At 44.3% G+C, this 19,816-nt stretch overlaps 1 protein-coding gene across 2 annotated transcripts in view; it reads right to left on the bottom strand.

The window, feature by feature from the left end:
- Positions 1-2,875: 2,875 nt before the first annotated feature.
- The window catches only part of LOC149816853 (uncharacterized), a 174,974-nt gene continuing 158,033 nt past the window's right edge, over positions 2,876-19,816 (bottom strand). For both annotated transcript variants that reach the window (XM_089988100.1, XM_089988101.1), the window contains exons 5-6: positions 3,345-3,407; positions 2,876-3,250 (exon numbers count right to left, since the gene is read on the bottom strand). In XM_089988100.1, the coding sequence (XP_089844226.1) occupies positions 3,057-3,250; positions 3,345-3,407 (257 nt within the window). In that variant the 3' untranslated portion in view covers positions 2,876-3,056. The remainder of the gene's footprint in view (positions 3,251-3,344; positions 3,408-19,816) is intronic.

Here is a 19,816-nt window from a genome sequence, read left to right on the forward strand (position 1 = left end):
CAGCCAGACCCACCCAGCCAACCCAGTTGGCTGGGTCTGGTACACAGCCCAACCGACTGCATACCTGGGCCCAAATCATGAAGGTAAAAGCTTATAGTTTTTTTTTTTTTCAAAACAACAAGAGCACAGAAAGTGCAAGGGAGTAACAGTGGAAACTGTTCTCCATGAGATTCCATCGATTGTTGCATGGAGATCCAATCTCCACCGATGCCCCATTAGTATCAAAAAGAGGTACCCGTACCTCGTTTTGCAAATCCGGATGATCGGAGGCAGCTTAACTAGAGAGAGATCGGCTGAGGTCGATCCCACCCCCACTATCGAGCTCCGGTTGAAGGGAAACAACGAGGAGGAGGAAGGACCGTCGCTTGCCAAGGGTGGTGCGCACGTCTGCCGCAGTTGGGGAGTTGCCGGTGGTGTGGCTCCAGCAACGAGCACTAAAACGAGGAGAGTGAGAGAGATCTAGGGCAAAAATAGAGAGGTAAAGGGGAAGGGGATACCAACCTGCCATATTAAAGGAGGAAGCCTTCCGAATTTGGCGGAGGTCGTTCCCCTTTCGCCGGAGGCTGCGGCCCACCTTTCCCTTTTTCCCCTCACACGATAGGGGTTAGGGTTTTCTCTCAGCACCCTAACCCTCCCCCTTCTTACTTTCCTCTTTTCAGAAAAAAATTGGGCAACCCTTATCGGGTTACCCCATTTTTTCTTTTACTCGATACACAGGGGCGACCCGGGTCCAGACCCGGGACCCGGTAACCGACCCCGAGTTGGGTCTACGCCTGTTTCTCAACGAAAATGGGTCCACAAGTTGGATCCAAATGGATCCAACTGTGGATCCGCGAGTTCGCCATACATATCTCGCTTTATTACAAATGTTAATATATATATATATATATATATATATATATATATATTTAAAAATGCCCTAAGCTATGCATCAATACCCATTTATGGGTCCGAGATCCGAAATATGGATCTTAGGTCCAAATTGCATGTTTCCCGAAAAATTTAAATGGCAAAACTTACGGTTTTTACACCCTCATGGTACCATTGATAAGCATAGAAAAGGAAGTGGAAGTCATTCATGTAATTATGCTATCACCATTCATGAAAACCAAGAATTCTCATCGGCACTGTCACATATTTCAGAAGATCCGTCTTCAAGCATAAGTTAGATTTACCATAGAAATCTGAGCTAATTACCTCGTGAGCTAAGAGGATACTCTCTTTAATGTTCCGATCAATCCATAAAAGTACCTTGGATACCGTAGACATTCAGTCTCAAAACAAATAAACATGCAACAGAAAACACAAAAGAATACAATGGGTAAATGTGGTTCAGCTGAAAGCCTAAATCCATAGTGAAGGATCTATCAATTGCTCTCTTTCTTATTCAATAAAGGATTCCCTGCTCAATATTATTTATTTGAATAGTTGAAAAACAATGTTATCTTAGCAACAATATCCAAAAGAATAGAGAAAACAAAATCAAGAATTATGGTAACTTGCTCTAACATGATAAGGGATATCATCTAGAGACTTCTTTTCTCCATTTGGATTCTGCAGGTCTTGGATCAGATTCTCACGTGAATTGGATCTGGAATCTATGTTATCCACACTGTCCAAAGACTCTTAACAGACAAGCCCAAACAAAGTGGTTGCCGAGTTTTTAACATGATAAGGGTTATCATCTAGAGACTTCTTTTCTCCATTTGGATTCTGCAGGTCTTGGATCGGATTCTCACATGAATTGGATTCCGAATCTATGTTATCCACACTGTCCAAAGACTCTTAACAGATACAAGCCCAAACAAGGTGGTTGCAGAGTTGAACCAAGCCAAGACATGAGTGACTTGGTTTATTTACGCGCCCTGCATTTGGGCATATCATGCACGAAAAACACATGCAATGACAATGGACAAGCAATGAAACGTGTCTATAAAATCTTCTGAGTCTCTGACCTTGCTTGCATATCTTCACCCATTTGTGTTGATGGTCAACATGACTTGTATCACCCTACCTTGCCCATTATGTGAGGATGCATGTTGCCAAGTTCATTCATAGCTTCATCTTGTCATTTTCTCCCGTCATGGCGTGGCACTCTTTGCTTCTTTCAAATGTAAGTAACTCTTTAAGCAATCTTGGCTAAAAAAATGCAGCTATTTCAGTTGCACGTTGATTTCAACACATGATATGCTGCCTTTTGTAATTTTGTTGCATTTTGAAGAAGTTTTGGTTAGAGTTTTCTCACGGTATGTTTTAAAGGAAAATAGAGAACTCTTCTCTATTGACAATAATAAATATGGCAGAAATGATGGCAATCATTACTTTGTGCCAAAATAACTGTTGTCAAGCAAATCAAGGTTTTGAACAAAGTTTTTTGCGCTAGCTGCAAAAGTCTGGTTTTAATCAATAATTCAATCACATTGAAGCCACTGTTCATGATCCAGCATCAAGATGCATTTGATATGTACCTTCAAACGTGGATGCAGCACCATGAACAATTTGCCTGGCATGAAGAATTAATTCCACACCTTAAAACTTCTTGTACTTCATCAATAAGTTTTGTCAACAAATTTCTAATCTAGGTGGCAAAGGCTAGATTAATGTCTAGAGCAATATTCACAATGTCTTAGGGCACGTTCCGTTGGATCTGATTTGTATAAGCAGCCGAACATAAAAAGTTAAACTGTGAGAAAGTGAATCTCATTTGCCTTTGCAAACGAGAGTCACTTTCTAATTTGCTTGAGATTCAAAATCACGAGACCCCATGTGATTCTGAATCTCAAGCAAATTAGAAAGTGATTCTGAATCATGTTTTTTGAAAGGAGCAGCCGAACATGCCCTTAGTGTCATGCTCCTTAAATAAAGAATAACAAAATGGAACGCTAAATCATGTCAATCTTATCTGCATGTGATCCAACTCTCACTTCTGAAAGATCATCAGCAACACTTTCAGTAACTCAATACTCCTATTATACACAATAAAGAGGATGGATTTGCCATTGGGCTCACAGACAAGGATACAGCGTATGGCAGGAAAAAGTCTTGCTATCCATTGTCTATTTATATGCCACACCATACACATGGGGGCTCATGATGGAGAGACCAGGCACGGAAGTGATGTTAAAGTTCAGATCTGAGAATCCAGCTTTGGAGATTTCTTTCCCTGTTTCTCTGGTCAAATGGCACCCATCAGAAACAACATTTTGTATAGGATTAAGAATGCTTTGAAGGAGCTTTAGAGGTGTGCCATCTGAACATCAAACATCCAAAAGTTAGATAACGAAGAATAGTAGACAGAGGGTTGCATTTAAATTATTCATATAGAAAAAATATAGCTATGCTACCTGGAGCAGCGACATGTTCCAGAAATATGTATCGACCACCAGGTTTTAACACTCGCTTCACCTCTGTTACATTAATATTTGCATGAGAACATTCAGCTTCCTATACAAGCACACTTTCAGCAAAATGTCAAAAGAGTTTGCACTAAGAACACATCTTGTTGAAAAAAAGGAACACTTAGTTAAGACGCATTCTGCCAACTCAGACATCAGATCCAAACAAATTAATTCTTTTTATTGCATGAGATGTTCTTTGCACATTAGAAGTCGATATTCAGTCAAACATTGAGCCTAAAGTATAATAGAAAGGACTTCAGGCCTTCTAAAAGGACAAAAGCAGGAAGCCAATGTTAACTTATATATATATATATATATTGTAAACTCTACTTAGGGCTTTATGTATTATGTAAATTAATGTTTTTAAATATTGGCCATTAGGACCAGCTAGCCGTTAGGAGCTCCTAACAGTTAGTAAGGCTCTCCTCTCTCTTGTAAATATTGGGACCTATGTCCCACTGTATGTCATGCATATTTTGTGCACTTTAAATATTAATAAAATTAATATTTTTACTTATGTTTGTGACTGACCTTAGTGGCTTTGTGAGCATGTTTGTTGCCCTTGAGTGGCTTATGTGTTTTTGCCTTAGTGGCATTGTGACTATTGTTCTTTTGAAAACCATTCCATTACATAGTATCAGAGCCACTAGGCTCTTGACTTGTGGGCAATTCTTTTGAAGACTCAAGTGTTCCTAAGTCAACCACACATGGGTTCGTGTTCCAAGTGCTAGAGGTTCGTGTAACGCCCCAAAAATTTCGAACTTGTAAACCTTTTTGAAAACGGTTAGAAGACTAGAGAATCCTTTTTTCATTTTCAGAGTTTACTTATAAATTCAGCAGAAACATGTCTTTAAAAGAAAAGAGGGCAAGTCGACAATCTTGGGTACGTTAGCAAAAGCGCACAAATGACAAAGGCATAGCTTGCAAATATCTAGATGAAACCATTCATATTATAAACAGTTTCAAGTTGTACAAAATTTGGATTTTCTTAAGAAATCCGTAACAAAAACCCAAAACGATCAGGACAAGAGCTGCGAGTGGTAACAATGGATCCTGAAGACATCTCACAATCGCGCCATCGCCTGCTAAGTATCTAATCATCACATGTACCTGTAAAATGGGTCAGTTTCGTGAAAAACTAGTAGGTGCACAAGTAGACAGAAATGTCTGAAGCATAAACAATTAATTATGCATAATGAGTAACTAAGTAGTTATTGAATTAACATGAGCAGTTTAATAGCATGTGCGAAAGTCTAACTAGCACATGCTACACATTATATCAAAGCATTTAACAATGAATTGAAAATTACTGATCCTTAAGCAAAACAACAATTCTATGCTTATTAGGTAGAGTGCACAAGTTACTTTATGTTTCATCATTAACTGGCCTGCGGGTACGCGCAGACGCGATTCGTAGAAACAACTAAAACTAGTTCGGGCATCTGTTATTCTATGTATTTTGAATAACCCGAATAGCTAGTTGAGTCCGCTCCTAAGGGGACGGTCGTTAGTCGATAGAGGATTCCCCAAAGGCATTCGTGACTACAGATGCATCGTACTTCTGCAGAAGTCCAAAAGATCTACCACCGAGGATAATGTCTAGTAGTCCCATCCCCTAACTCCGATGACTGGGGACACCGAGTCTTTGCTCGTAGAATGGTTGTTAACAACCTGTCCATCGAAGTGTGTATACCAATCCGTCCTCTCCCTTGACAGACAACAAGAAACGAATGGGTGTGTCAGGGGTTACTTAACCAACGACCCATTCTACATGCTTTGGTCTTTTGACCCAATCGAGCATCTTACCTGTGAAGGCAAAAATCAATCAATCTGTAATGTGGTATACCAATGTGCTCATAGCACTGGTCGAGGTCGTATGACTGTCTCAAACATCCGTCGTATTACTCGCATGCCATGTTTATAAGCACGTTACGAGGAAGGGTTCTAGGTCCTCAATAAGAGCTTCAACAACATAATTTATAAAGATATAATGTCATCATTCTAAACTTTTGAAATGACTAATATCATGTGCCAACTTATGGCATGCGATTTTCTCGAATCTCGCATTCGTTATCGTAGTGTCAACATGCAATGCAAATTTTGACACTGATAACGATGAACAGTGAATGCAAATTTCGCATGAGAAAATTACGCTCAAAAGCTTACTCGAGTCCCGAATTTTGGGAAATCTTGAGCTGCATCAAAAATACTAAACAAAGTAGAAAAACTACTCCTTCTGAACGCTTTGATTCGGGAAAACCAGCTGTGATTGTAATAATCAGGAAAAAAAATTTATAAGCTTGGATTCGGGTCAGATCCGGACCCGGACCCGACCCGGACCCAATTGAGGCACCGCCTCCCGTGTATTTTGAAGACAGCAAGGCAGGGGTTACAAAGAGAACCCTCGCCCCCTTCTTCCTCTCTTATTCTCTCTCCCCGATATTCCCCCTCTCTTTCCCTCTCAGCCTCTCAGCCTCTCCCGACTCCCATCTCTCTGCTCTTTCCTCCCGACCCTCTCTCGTTGGAACTCACTGTCGGAGTCGACCACCTTCGGCATCCACGATCGTCGTCGGAGACCTCCTCCGCCGCCCCTACCGACTGCCTTAGTTCCCTCCGTCGACCTTCAAGTATGCAACCCTCGCCCCTTCTCTCTCCTCTGCTCCGTCTCTCTCATGCTGTCGCCGGCGATTGGAGACGCCGACGACCAACTCCGTCCGGTCGCCTCCTCCTCTCTGAGTTCGGCAGACCTCCCGGCGGCCTCCGAGCTCTGACGACCGACCATCTCCTCTTGTTTCCCATGCGACCTCGTCGGCTGCGCCAGAGCCCCCGACGTCGAAGTTTTCAACCCTCAACGCCTGAGTTCCTCGTCGTTGCCAACCTCAGAGCCTCGACGACCTCTGTCGTCGGCGACTCGCCGCCGACCACCACCCTCATTTTCTTTGTTGTGTGGGTGCCAACGACCCCACGCAACAGAGAAAATTACTGAGCCTTAAGCAAAACAACAATTCTATGCTTATTAGGTAGAGTGCACAAGCTACTTTATGTTTCATCATTAACTGGCCTGCGAGTACGTGCAGACGCGATTCGTAGAAACAACTAAGACTAGTTCGGGCGTCTGTTATTCTATGTATTTTGAATAACCCGAATAGCTAGTTGAGTCCGCTCCTAAAAGGACGGCCGTTAGCCGAGAGAGGATTCCCCAAAGGCATTCGTGGCTATGGATGCATCTTACTTCTGCAAAAGTCCAAAAGATCTACCACCGAGGATAATGTCTAGTAGTCCCATCCCCTAACTCCGATGACTGGGGACACCGAGTTTTTGCTCGTAGAATGGTTGTTAACAACATGTCCATCGAAGTGTGTGTACCAATCCGTCCTCTCCCTTGACAGACAACAAGAAACGAATGGGTGTGTCAGGGGTTACTTAACCAACGACCCATTCTACATGCTCTGGTCTTTTGGCCCAATCGAGCATCTTACCTGTGAAGGCGAAAATCAATTAATCTGTAACGTGGTTTACCAATGTGCTCATAGCACTGGTCGAGGTCGTATGACCATCTCAAACATCCATCGTATTACTCGCATGCCATGCATGTTTATGAGCACATTACGAGGAAGGGTTCTAGGTCCTCAATAGGAGCCTCAACAACATAATTTGTAAGGATATAATGTCATCATTCTAAACTTTTGAAATGACCAATATCATGTGCCAACTTATGGCATGCGATTTTCTCGAATCTCGCATTCGTTATCGTAGTGTCAACATGCAATGCAAATTTTGACACTGATAACGATGAACAGTGAATGCAAATTTCGCATGAGAAAATTACGCTCAAAAGCTTACTCGAGTCCCGAATTTTGGGAAATCTTGAGCTGCATCAAAAATACTAAACAAAGTAGAAAAACTACTCCTTCTGAACGCTTTGATTCGGGAAAACCAGCTGTGATTGTAATAATCAGGAAAAAAAATTTATAAGCTTGGATTCGGGTCAGATCCGGACCCGGACCCGACCCGGACCCAATTGAGGCACCGCCTCCCGTGTATTTTGAAGACAACAAGGCAGGGGTTACAAAGAGAACCCTCGCCCCCTTCTTCCTCTCTTATTCTCTCTCCCCGATATTCCCCCTCTCTTTCCCTCTCAGCCTCTCCCGACTCCCATCTCTCTGCTCTTTCCTCCCGACCCTCTCTCGTTGGAACTCACTGTCGGAGTCGACCACCTTCGGCATCCACGATCGTCGTCGGAGACCTCCTCCGCCGCCCCTACCGACTGCCTTAGTTCCCTCCGTCGACCTTCAAGTATGCAACCCTCGCCCCTTCTCTCTCCTCTGCTCCGTCTCTCTCATGCTGTCGCCGGCGATTGGAGACGCCGACGACCAACTCCGTCCGGTCGCCTCCTCCTCTCTGAGTTCGGCAGACCTCCCGGCGGCCTCCGAGCTCTGACGACCGACCATCTCCTCTTGTTTCCCATGCGACCTCGTCGGCTGCGCCAGAGCCCCCGACGTCGAAGTTTTCAACCCTCAACGCCTGAGTTCCTCGTCGTTGCCAACCTCAGAGCCTCGACGACCTCTGTCGTCGGCGACTCGCCGCCGACCACCACCCTCATTTTCTTTGTTGTGTGGGTGCCAACGACCCCACGCAACAGAGAAAATTACTGAGCCTTAAGCAAAACAACAATTCTATGCTTATTAGGTAGAGTGCACAAGCTACTTTATGTTTCATCATTAACTGGCCTGCGAGTACGTGCAGACGCGATTCGTAGAAACAACTAAGACTAGTTCGGGCGTCTGTTATTCTATGTATTTTGAATAACCCGAATAGCTAGTTGAGTCCGCTCCTAAAAGGACGGCCGTTAGCCGAGAGAGGATTCCCCAAAGGCATTCGTGGCTATGGATGCATCTTACTTCTGCAAAAGTCCAAAAGATCTACCACCGAGGATAATGTCTAGTAGTCCCATCCCCTAACTCCGATGACTGGGGACACCGAGTTTTTGCTCGTAGAATGGTTGTTAACAACATGTCCATCGAAGTGTGTGTACCAATCCGTCCTCTCCCTTGACAGACAACAAGAAACGAATGGGTGTGTCAGGGGTTACTTAACCAACGACCCATTCTACATGCTCTGGTCTTTTGGCCCAATCGAGCATCTTACCTGTGAAGGCGAAAATCAATTAATCTGTAACGTGGTTTACCAATGTGCTCATAGCACTGGTCGAGGTCGTATGACCATCTCAAACATCCATCGTATTACTCGCATGCCATGCATGTTTATGAGCACATTACGAGGAAGGGTTCTAGGTCCTCAATAGGAGCCTCAACAACATAATTTGTAAGGATATAATGTCATCATTCTAAACTTTTGAAATGACCAATATCATGTGCCAACTTATGGCATGCGATTTTCTCGAATCTCGCATTCGTTATCGTAGTGTCAACATGCAATGCAAATTTTGACACTGATAACGATGAACAGTGAATGCAAATTTCGCATGAGAAAATTACGCTCAAAAGCTTACTCGAGTCCCGAATTTTGGGAAATCTTGAGCTGCATCAAAAATACTAAACAAAGTAGAAAAACTACTCCTTCTGAACGCTTTGATTCGGGAAAACCAGCTGTGATTGTAATAATCAGGAAAAAAAATTTATAAGCTTGGATTCGGGTCAGATCCGGACCCGGACCCGACCCGGACCCAATTGAGGCACCGCCTCCCGTGTATTTTGAAGACAACAAGGCAGGGGTTACAAAGAGAACCCTCGCCCCCTTCTTCCTCTCTTATTCTCTCTCCCCGATATTCCCCCTCTCTTTCCCTCTCAGCCTCTCCCGACTCCCATCTCTCTGCTCTTTCCTCCCGACCCTCTCTCGTTGGAACTCACTGTCGGAGTCGACCACCTTCGGCATCCACGATCGTCGTCGGAGACCTCCTCCGCCGCCCCTACCGACTGCCTTAGTTCCCTCCGTCGACCTTCAAGTATGCAACCCTCGCCCCTTCTCTCTCCTCTGCTCCGTCTCTCTCATGCTGTCGCCGGCGATTGGAGACGCCGACGACCAACTCCGTCCGGTCGCCTCCTCCTCTCTGAGTTCGGCAGACCTCCCGGCGGCCTCCGAGCTCTGACGACCGACCATCTCCTCTTGTTTCCCATGCGACCTCGTCGGCTGCGCCAGAGCCCCCGACGTCGAAGTTTTCAACCCTCAACGCCTGAGTTCCTCGTCGTTGCCAACCTCAGAGCCTCGACGACCTCTGTCGTCGGCGACTCGCCGCCGACCACCACCCTCATTTTCTTTGTTGTGTGGGTGCCAACGACCCCACGCAACAGAGAAAATTACTGAGCCTTAAGCAAAACAACAATTCTATGCTTATTAGGTAGAGTGCACAAGCTACTTTATGTTTCATCATTAACTGGCCTGCGAGTACGTGCAGACGCGATTCGTAGAAACAACTAAGACTAGTTCGGGCGTCTGTTATTCTATGTATTTTGAATAACCCGAATAGCTAGTTGAGTCCGCTCCTAAAAGGACGGCCGTTAGCCGAGAGAGGATTCCCCAAAGGCATTCGTGGCTATGGATGCATCTTACTTCTGCAAAAGTCCAAAAGATCTACCACCGAGGATAATGTCTAGTAGTCCCATCCCCTAACTCCGATGACTGGGGACACCGAGTTTTTGCTCGTAGAATGGTTGTTAACAATATGTCCATCGAAGTGTGTGTACCAATCCGTCCTCTCCCTTGACAGACAACAAGAAACGAATGGGTGTGTCAGGGGTTACTTAACCAACGACCCATTCTACATGCTCTGGTCTTTTGGCCCAATCGAGCATCTTACCTGTGAAGGCGAAAATCAATTAATCTGTAACGTGGTTTACCAATGTGCTCATAGCACTGGTCGAGGTCGTATGACCATCTCAAACATCCATCGTATTACTCGCATGCCATGCATGTTTATGAGCACATTACGATGAAGGGTTCTAGGTCCTCAATAGGAGCCTCAACAACATAATTTGTAAGGATATAATGTCATCATTCTAAACTTTTGAAATGACCAATATCATGTGCCAACTTATGGCATGCGCTTTTCTCGAATCTCGCATTCGTTATCGTAGTGTCAACATGCAATGCAAATTTTGACACTGATAACGATGAACAGTGAATGCAGATTTCGCATGAGCAAATTATGCTCAAAAGCTTACTCGAATCCCGGATTTTGGGAAATCTCGAGCTGCGTCAAAAATACTAAACAGAGTAGAAAAACTACTCCTTCCGAATGCTTTGATTCGAGAAAACCAGTTGTGATTGTAATAATCAGGAAAAAAAAATTTATAAGTTTGAATTCGGGTGGGATCCGGACCTGGACCCGACCCGAACCCAATTGAGGCACCGCCTCCCTTGTATTTTGAAGACAGCGAGGCAGGGGTTACAAAGAGAACCCCCGCCCCCTTCTTCCTCTCTTGTTCTCTCTCCCCGATACCCCCCCTCTCTTTCCCTCTCAGCCTCCCCCGACTCCCATCTCTCTGCTCTTTCCTCCCGACCCTCTCTCGTTGGAACTCACCGTCGGAGCCGACCACCTTCGGCATCCACGATCGTCGTCGAAGACCTCCTCCGCCGTCGCTGCCGACTGCCTTCGTTCCCTCCGTCGACGTTGTCGCCGGCGACCTTCAAGTATGCAACCCTCGCCCCTTCTCTCTCCTCTGCTCCATCTCTCTCACGCTGTCGCCGGCGATTGGAGACGCCGACGACCAACTCCGTTCGGTCACCTCCTCCTCTCTGAGTTCGGCAGACCTCCCGGCGGCCTCCGAGCTCCGACGACCGACCATCTCCTCTTGTTTCCCATGCGACCTCGTCGGCTGCGCCAGAGCCCCCGACGTCAGAGTTTTCAACCCTCACCGCCTGAGTTCCTCGTCGTTGCCGACCTCCGACCCTCGACGACCTTTGTCGTCGGCGACTCGCCGCCGACCACCACCCTCCTTTTCTCTGTTGCGTGGGTGCCAGCAACCCCTCTGCTTTCGTCGCCTTTATCCCGGGTGCTTCAGACGTCAGCGATCAGAGTCGCTAGCCATCTCACTCTTCGAGCTGGTGTCAGCGACTCGCCGTCAGCCACCATCTGCTCCCTCTTGGCTGTGTTTCCCGACGATCGCCGCCGTCAGGCACCCTCTCCCCCGATCTCCTTTTTCTGCTCCTGTCGGTAGCCAACAACCACCTCTGTTTGGCAGCGCCTCTACCAGACCGCTTCTTTGATCAGCACTCCGGCGAGCCCCCTTGTCACGACCTTTCTCTTGTGTTGGGCTGGCACCACCCAGCATCGGAGCTACCCCTGAGCAACCCCCGACGACCTTGTTACCCTCTGCTCGTCGAAGCCTAATGCTGGTAACCCCGAGGCCATCCTCTCCTCTGTCCCTTTTCGCCCATTGAGCAAGGTTTCGTCGCCATCTCCTGGGTGGTCCGTGGACTCCCCCATCGTCGTAGTCTCCTGAGGTAAAACCCCCTTCTCCTTTTTCTTTCCTATCGCCGGCAGGGGGCTTCGCTTCCTGTGTCAGCTCGGCTTTCCGGCAGGGGGCAAAGCCCCCTGCCTTCTGTTGTTTTTGGCAGAGGGTTCTGCCCCCCTGCCTCCTGTGGTCTTCTGTCAGGGGGCTCTGCCCCCTACCCCCATCCTGTTTCCGGTAGGGGGCTTCGTCCCCCCTGCCTTGTGTTTCTCGGTAGGGCGTGAGGTCCCCCTGCCTTTGTTTTGCTTCTCGGTAGGGGGTTTCGCCCCTCTGCCTTGATCTTGCTGCTTGTCTCGTTTCTAGCAGAGGAATGCGCCCTTGTCCTGCTTCCTATTGAGGCAGGTTCAGCAGGGAGCCTCTGCTCCCTCCCCTGCCTTTTCTGTCTTGGCAGGCAGCCTCTGTGGCTCTTTGTCGGCAGGAGTGAGGCCCCTTTGTTTGCTGATAGCAGGTCGACAGTGGCTCACAACCCCTGCCCCTGCTCCTTGCGCTTATAGCAGGTGCATAAGGGCATGATGCCCCTGCCTTTGCTTCCCTTACGTCAGGACGGCGACAGTGCCCCTGACCTTCTATTTTTGGTATTAGCTTGCTAAGATCGTCACTTTTGCAGCTCGTGCGACAGATCCTGCTCACGATCCGCGACCCGAGTCGTCCATCGCTTACACTCGCAGACGCCAGCAAGCTTGCAACTCTCAAAGGTAGAGGAAGATTGCACAGAAGACTTGGACAATTGAATTGAGTTCAATTAACTAAAAAGGACAATTAAATAAATATATATCATATATATTTATACGAGTACGCATTTAACTCAAGGATGCGGTTTCGCGATCCTTGTCATTTACTTTGCCGTCGTGCATCACACAAAGGTTCTGCGTTGCACTCCTGCTTACAGTCCTTTACTTTGCCGTCGCGCATCGCGGAAAGGTTCTGCGTTGCACTCCTGCTTACAGTCTTTACTTTGCCATCGCGCTTTGCGCCCAGGCTCTTGCTTTTGCATATGCGTTGTTACTGCCTTGCTATTGCAGATGACGCTCAGGTTTTCGCTCATTGAATACGCGTTTGAGGCATCCACGTGGAGGATGCAAGAGACATCTACCACTCCCTCTTGTGACAAGAGTTCAGTCGGGAGCGAGCGATACATCCTCGTCTAAGGAGAGGGATACCTCGCAAGGATCCTGGTTCTTCGTGTACGCAGTCCTGCAGAGTCGACTTGAGATTTTAGGGAGCTGCGCAAAAGCATCAAAGACTGCCCAAATCGAAGCATTTGGAAGGATGTGATTGGCTGGTTCTGTTGAGAAACCAGTATCCCGTCTATCGAGGTCAGTATCGAGTCATGCAAGGCATGTAGATACCCCGATAGCGGATGAGATTCGAGATAATCACATGCCAAATGTTGGCACAAGCTGCTGGCTGTTTCAAAAGACAAAGAATGTCAAAGTATAGTTTGAGAAACATTACATCTTTGTGAAACACTTCTGATGAGACTCTTATTGAAGAGCTATACCCCTTTCATCCTAGAGTACTTGTAGTCGTGCACTACACGTCTAGTACTGGGATGATCGGGTAAGGCGATCGTGCAACCTCGAATAGTGCTAAATGCACAATGCTGTAATCACATAAATGGTCTCACATTCGCCTTCACAGGCAAGATGCTTGAGTGGTTTAAAGACCACAGCATAAGATGGGTCGTTAGTTAAGCAACCCCTAACGCACTCATTCACTTCTGGTTGTTCTGTCAAGGGAGAGGACAGAGCAATACAAAACTCCAATGGACATGTTGTTAATAACCACTCCACAGGCAATGATCCGGCCTCCCCAGTCATTGGAGTTAAAGGGAAAGGGGCTACAATAGTTAGTTCAACACTTCTGCAGAAGTTGGATGCATCCGTGGCACTACTTATCATCATTTGGGGAATCCTCTCTCGACTAAAGCCGTCCCTTTAGGAGCGGACTCAACTAGCAATTCAGGTTATTGAAAATACATAGAATAACAGACGCTCGAACTAGTCTCAGTTGTTTCTACGTTTTGCCTGCGTATACCCGCAGGCCAGTAATATCGAAACATAAAGTCTGTTCACACTGGTTGATTGCTTGCTTGCTCGGTAGTTCAGTATGCTACTCGTTGAACTGTACCCCGCCTGTCGAGACGTTACTCTAGTTGTTAAACTGCTTACGCAGTTCTTTGCTAAGTAACATCTAGCTTCACATACTAGTTAAATGCTTATAATAATAGCATTATGTCAGTTGCTACATATTAGCATGTGACTTGCTTTACCCCTTGGTCGAACTGTTTGGTACTTATTGTAATGTAGCACGTTGGCATGCATCTCTTATGATTGATGTGATTGCATACAGCTCGTAATCTACGAACTGGTGGCAACTAGGATTGATGTGGCTGCTTGTCTTATAAGCTGCTTACATATTATGATATAACTGTTGTCGTATGATTGCTTATCATGTATAGCTTATGAATGGCTTGCGATGCAATGGTTTATGCCTTACGATTAATTTAATTACTTGCTGGTGGATTGAGTCATTTGATGATAATTGTACATTTTACGAGCATTGTTACGAGTGCTTGTCTTATTCAGTTGTTTTGTTTGGCTGTCAGATAGAGTTAGTTACTCTTCGCCTATAAAATCAACAGGATTGTCATATCTGTGTGTTCTCATGTGTCGTTTACGCATGCTTTGAGGTCCTATTTGAGGATTGCAATATTCCTTGTGACAATAATACGATGCGTAGGATTATATGCTTTTGTGTGAAGTGATACGATGCATATTGCTGATATACATGCTTGTACCCATATTGGTGGCTACTGACCCCAAGAGCAGTCAATTGTTCGGAGCAGTCGATTGTATTAATGCATGTATCACTGAGTAGGGTGTTTGTTGAGGACCTGATCTCCAAAGGATTACCTGTGAGGAAGTGTATGGTCCAAGACCAGGTATACCTCTAGGGCAGTAATTCCTGTAATAACCACAAATTTTTTATGCGTAAATTTGCATAATTTATGTGTTACGGGCCTGGGATTCACCTTTCGGATCCAGGACCCATATGTAAATAATATCATATTTGAAATATATATATATATATATAATATAATAAATTAAAAAAAAAGATTAATAAAAATATGTAAGGGATCCACAGTTGGATCCATTTGGACCCAGCCTATGGATCCACTTCACAATGGTAGCGGGGTCCAAATTTGCGGACCCTAATAACCATTGAATCTACATTGGGTCCCGGGTTCGGACCCTAGTCGCGTCCCCCGTAGCAGGTAAGTATTGAAAAAAAAAAACTCTTAGACCCGGGTCGGACCCGACCCAGATCCGTAACCCGGTAGGGTTTTTAAAAAAACCTGATATCAGCTGCAGTTTTTAAAAGGGGAAAGAAAGGCAAGAATCGTGCCTAGGGCACAATTCTTGCAGATTACCGAAAGGGAAGAAAGGGGGGGGGGGTCGGTTACAGCAGGCGTAACCGAACCCTGCGCCTCTCGGCAAGAGGGAGGGGGGTTTCGGCGATAAAAGGGAACTGGAGAGGGGGTCTCACCCTCTTCCCTCGTCTCTCTCTTTCTCTCTTCCCCCGTCTCTCTCTCTCCCTCTCTCTCGTGTGGGCGTGCATTGGAGAGGTGGAGGTCGCCGGAAAGCTGCAGCCACCACAGGCTACGGCAGCCCCCCTTCTCCTGTCCTTTCCCTTGCGTGTGACAATCACCGACGCCGGCACAAAAATCCCCTCCACGACACCGAAGCAGTCAAGGCCGGTGGAATCGCTCGCCTTCTCACGATAGCCGCAACCCTCAAACATCGATTTTTGAGGTACGGGCTCTCTCGAAATCGAGTGAGGAATGGAATATGGACCGAATTCCATACAATATTTTGAGGGGAAACCCCACCTTGAATTTCCTTTTTTCTCGTTTGGGCTTTCGGTGGATCGAATCACATGGAGTTAAGAACGTAAAAACCCTAAGGGGATTTGTGTAGTGGGTTGGTAAGTCTGCCTTAAGTTTAGATACATCTGGATCTAGTTAAATCAAGACTCTTGAGGGTGTGCTGTTTGAACGTCATTGAGTTATATTTTCTTCTAACGTACTCATTTTCTTATATATGCTTTCTTGATAAGTATCAATCCTTGGGTTGTGTATTTGTATGTACATAATATATATATATATAATTGTCCTAATCTGCATATCCTTGAGAGGAATTCCTTCCTCTATCTGCATATAAATCATTTCTGTAAATATGACTCTTCAAATCTTAATGTGGGATAATATCTAGTTAACATTATTGCAAAGCAGTGACTTCTTGTTGTATTATATGGGAAAAGTTGGCGTACCTGTTTTAGTTTATGCATAAAATTTTCAAATTTGAAAGAGGCTCTCCGTCCACTTAGTATAAAATTTAGCTGCATGAGAATTATCTATCTTGACATATGGGCGATATTTTTTTGAGGATTTGAAATACATTATGTTTATGTGCTTTCTGTTTTTGGTCTTAGCTTACTTTTGCTGGGATATCTACATCGACTAGAAGATCTCAGATAAATGTGCATGCACTGGGCAGTTGGTTTAGTTGAGAACAAATCATGTCGACATCACAAAAGATGTCCTTTAGTTTGATGTATTTCGACTGGGCCTTGTTATCTGTGTCATACCATGTTTGCAGACAATCTGTTTCCAAGTTCAGTGTCCTGGAAAGATTGTACATGGTTTACTAAGATTGTGGTGTATGATTGGTGATTGGTTGACTCGTGTCTTGGGTGACTATCCTACACAACTTTTTTTTTTGTCCAGTAACCAGTGCTAGAAGCTTCTGTTTGGTAAGCCAACATGGTCTTGGTCCAGGCCGCCCAGTGTTCACCAATGCTACTTAGACCATGTGCCTAATATTCATATTATTGTCAACCTTCAAAATTCTTGGAAAATATTTTGGTGCTTGAGGAGTTTTCTATTTTGTTCTTCACGAGCAGCATTTTAACCATCATGCCAATACATCTTTGAAACAAGCCATAGATCGGCATGTAGGTTTCGAAATGAACGGAACTTGAACCAGCTGTGTGGACTCTCATAGCAGTACCAAGAATATCCTTGTAGCATGCTGTTTTGAAAAGATGGTTTAAACTTTGTTGAGCAGTAGCCTGAAATCTAGAAATGAACTGATTATTCTTTAGATTGTCTCCATTAGTGGAGACAATTTATGCCACCAGGCAATATATGGTTATTTCAAAATTTTAATACACACGGCATAAATCTAGATCTATCTGTAAATTGTGATCAACTTCTAATGCTATCTATTTGGTGCAAGTGTTGTGCATTTTTATCATAATAAAAAGCAATCTTAGGACACCAAATCTATCTTGATTTATGTTTATGTATTTTGTTCATGCCCATTTACATTGTGATCAAGATACATAGGATAGCTTATGCTGTGTTACAAAGGGTAACACTTGGCTGTTTTCTCATGCATGAGTCTACATGGAATTGAAGTATGTCTACATGCGAGTGGTTGTATGAGTGTGCACATAGCTGTTGTACGTGTGTATTGCAGGGAAATCATGCATACAAATACTAAATGAAATCATGCATTTGACATGAATATGCGAATTCGAGGAAAACATGCAATGAATATGAGATTGCGAATTCATATGCATGCATATGCTTATCATTGTTTTGTGCGCATTTTTAATTGGCATGCATAAATGTACATTGTGAAACATTCAAAAGTGATGCATTATGGTATGCTATTCATGGTTTTTGCATATGGTGCATCAATGATCGAAAGGAATCATCGCGGGCCGGATGGGCCTTGAGCTTTGTGTTGCTCCTTCTTTAATTGTTTAAAATGTATCGCAAAAATCACATTTATATTATGGTTTTAATTGCACTGTTTTATTGTTGCCACGGGTAGTAGACCGTGAAGAGCTGTGCATGCTGATTTGCGAGCTTATCTTTGCATGCTGATTTGCAAGTTTATGTTATTCATTCTTCATGTTGATTTACAAATGAAAAGAGATGAATTAATAACGAGATAAAAGAAAATGAATAACACTATAATTTATGTTTCCTTGATGTCCCTTCTTTAGGGTAGGGAATATTGGAGGTTGCGGTTTGGGGGAAACCGTGAGGATACAAAAACTCTGTGTGTGTTGTTGTTGCCCCTGAACCCGATATTGAAGTTCTTCTCCTGGCCACAGTTTTAGGGAGAGTCCGTCACTTTTCCTGGGGGTGGTGTGTTTTGACACAATTGTTGTTGATGTTTTGGTATACCAAGAAAGTAGCGCCAGTGGATGCTGTTTTCCCTGGTGTCCCCGACATTGGATGTTGTTTTTCAATGTTCCGATGGATGGTGATGTTTCCTGATATCGGTCGAGGGCTAAGTTTGGAACCCGGTAATAAAATACAAATTGTGTGCTAAGTTACCCCAAGAACCTTACTTGACCTCGGAGACTGTACCCGTTTGGTGTATCCGCGAGCAATGATAAGTTAATAAGAGGAACTGAAAAGTTGTGTGCATTTAATAGGACATGCATATGGAGAGAAGGAAGCTTAAATGAAAGGTAATAAAGGGGGTTCATGCATTGCACATAAATCATGCATATTCCTGCTATGCATTTGATCATGCATGTTTACTTGTTCCTGTGGTTGTTATATGTTGATCAATGCATGATGTTGTTCTCTTTTGCTTTTAAATGCCTTATTGATTAAATTATAATCCATGTTACTTACTTCGTGTTCTCTCATGCTAAATGTTTATTTTATTTTTGCATAAATGGTTAATTGTCTTATGAATTGGTTATAATTGTATCCCTCTAAAATATTACATGGATCCTATTTATGTTCTTTTTCTTATTTGATTCATTAGGAAAACCTGTACGCAGAATTCTTTGGATTTCTGACCCTCTACTTTTATTGGTTTTTCCCAGACACAGGTGATCAGTGAAATCTACTTGCTTCTGAGGAGATACGAGGGTCACATTTGCTTCAGACTGCTTCATTTACGGACAGAGTGGCTCTACTTTTGTTTCTTTCAGTTCTTCTTATTTCCTGCAAGTTGTTATTTCACTTTTGACATTGAGTATGAGACTCTTATTGATTCATTAATAAAAGAGTTTGGTTGGTTGGTTATGGATGATAAATGTAAGTTTGTTTTTGGTGTGTGGTTATCCAACTGAAATTGAAACTGTAAGGACCCCGGTTCTCTGGGAAGTTTTCCCCAACTCTTAGAAAAAAAAAACCGTATTTTTCAAAGTATGAGGGGGGGTCGTTACAATTCCTCATTTGGTCGTATATGTCCCGAACCGAGCGATCCGACGTGGATCTTGTGTTTTTGCTTACCATAAAAAGTTATGGTGAGCTGTGATGATCTTCTGAGATTGTTTGCGATAACCACTTATGAATCTATAGTTTTGGCTTTCTGCTTTAGCATGATTACATGTTGATCCCTAATGTGAGAATCAGATCTTTAGCGATTTAGATCATGATTATATTTTGGACCTTCTACGGAAGGGTGGACTTTTTCGAGAAAGTATGACGCCTTAGTGAGTCATAACCGGTGACAGTTGGCCGTGTAGTTTAAGGTGGTTCAAGACAAGCGTTTGTTAGTAGTGAGGGCGACAAACGATGACCTGATAATGATTAGATGCAGAAACCCCATTCTAGGAACGAGAACAAGCTACTTGCGTGGTGATTCACAGCCTACAATCAATTAAATTGTATGTTGCGTTTGTCAATTGCACTGCTTACTTGCTTTGAACTGCTTACTGTTTGCACTACTTGCGCATTTGCACTGCTGACTCGCTTGCACTACTTACTTGCTTGCACTACTTACCCGTTTGTACTGCTTACCTGTTTAACTGCATAATCTACTGAATTAAATGTACTTAATTCGGTTTCCTGTAGTCTCTCTTGTGCACCTACTAATTTTTCGTGAAACTAACCCATTCTATGGGTAG

This window comes from Nuphar pumila, chromosome 14, assembly GCF_984573655.1.
Source record: "Nuphar pumila chromosome 14, dmNupPumi1.hap1.1, whole genome shotgun sequence".
Classification (NCBI taxonomy): domain Eukaryota; kingdom Viridiplantae; phylum Streptophyta; class Magnoliopsida; order Nymphaeales; family Nymphaeaceae; genus Nuphar; species Nuphar pumila.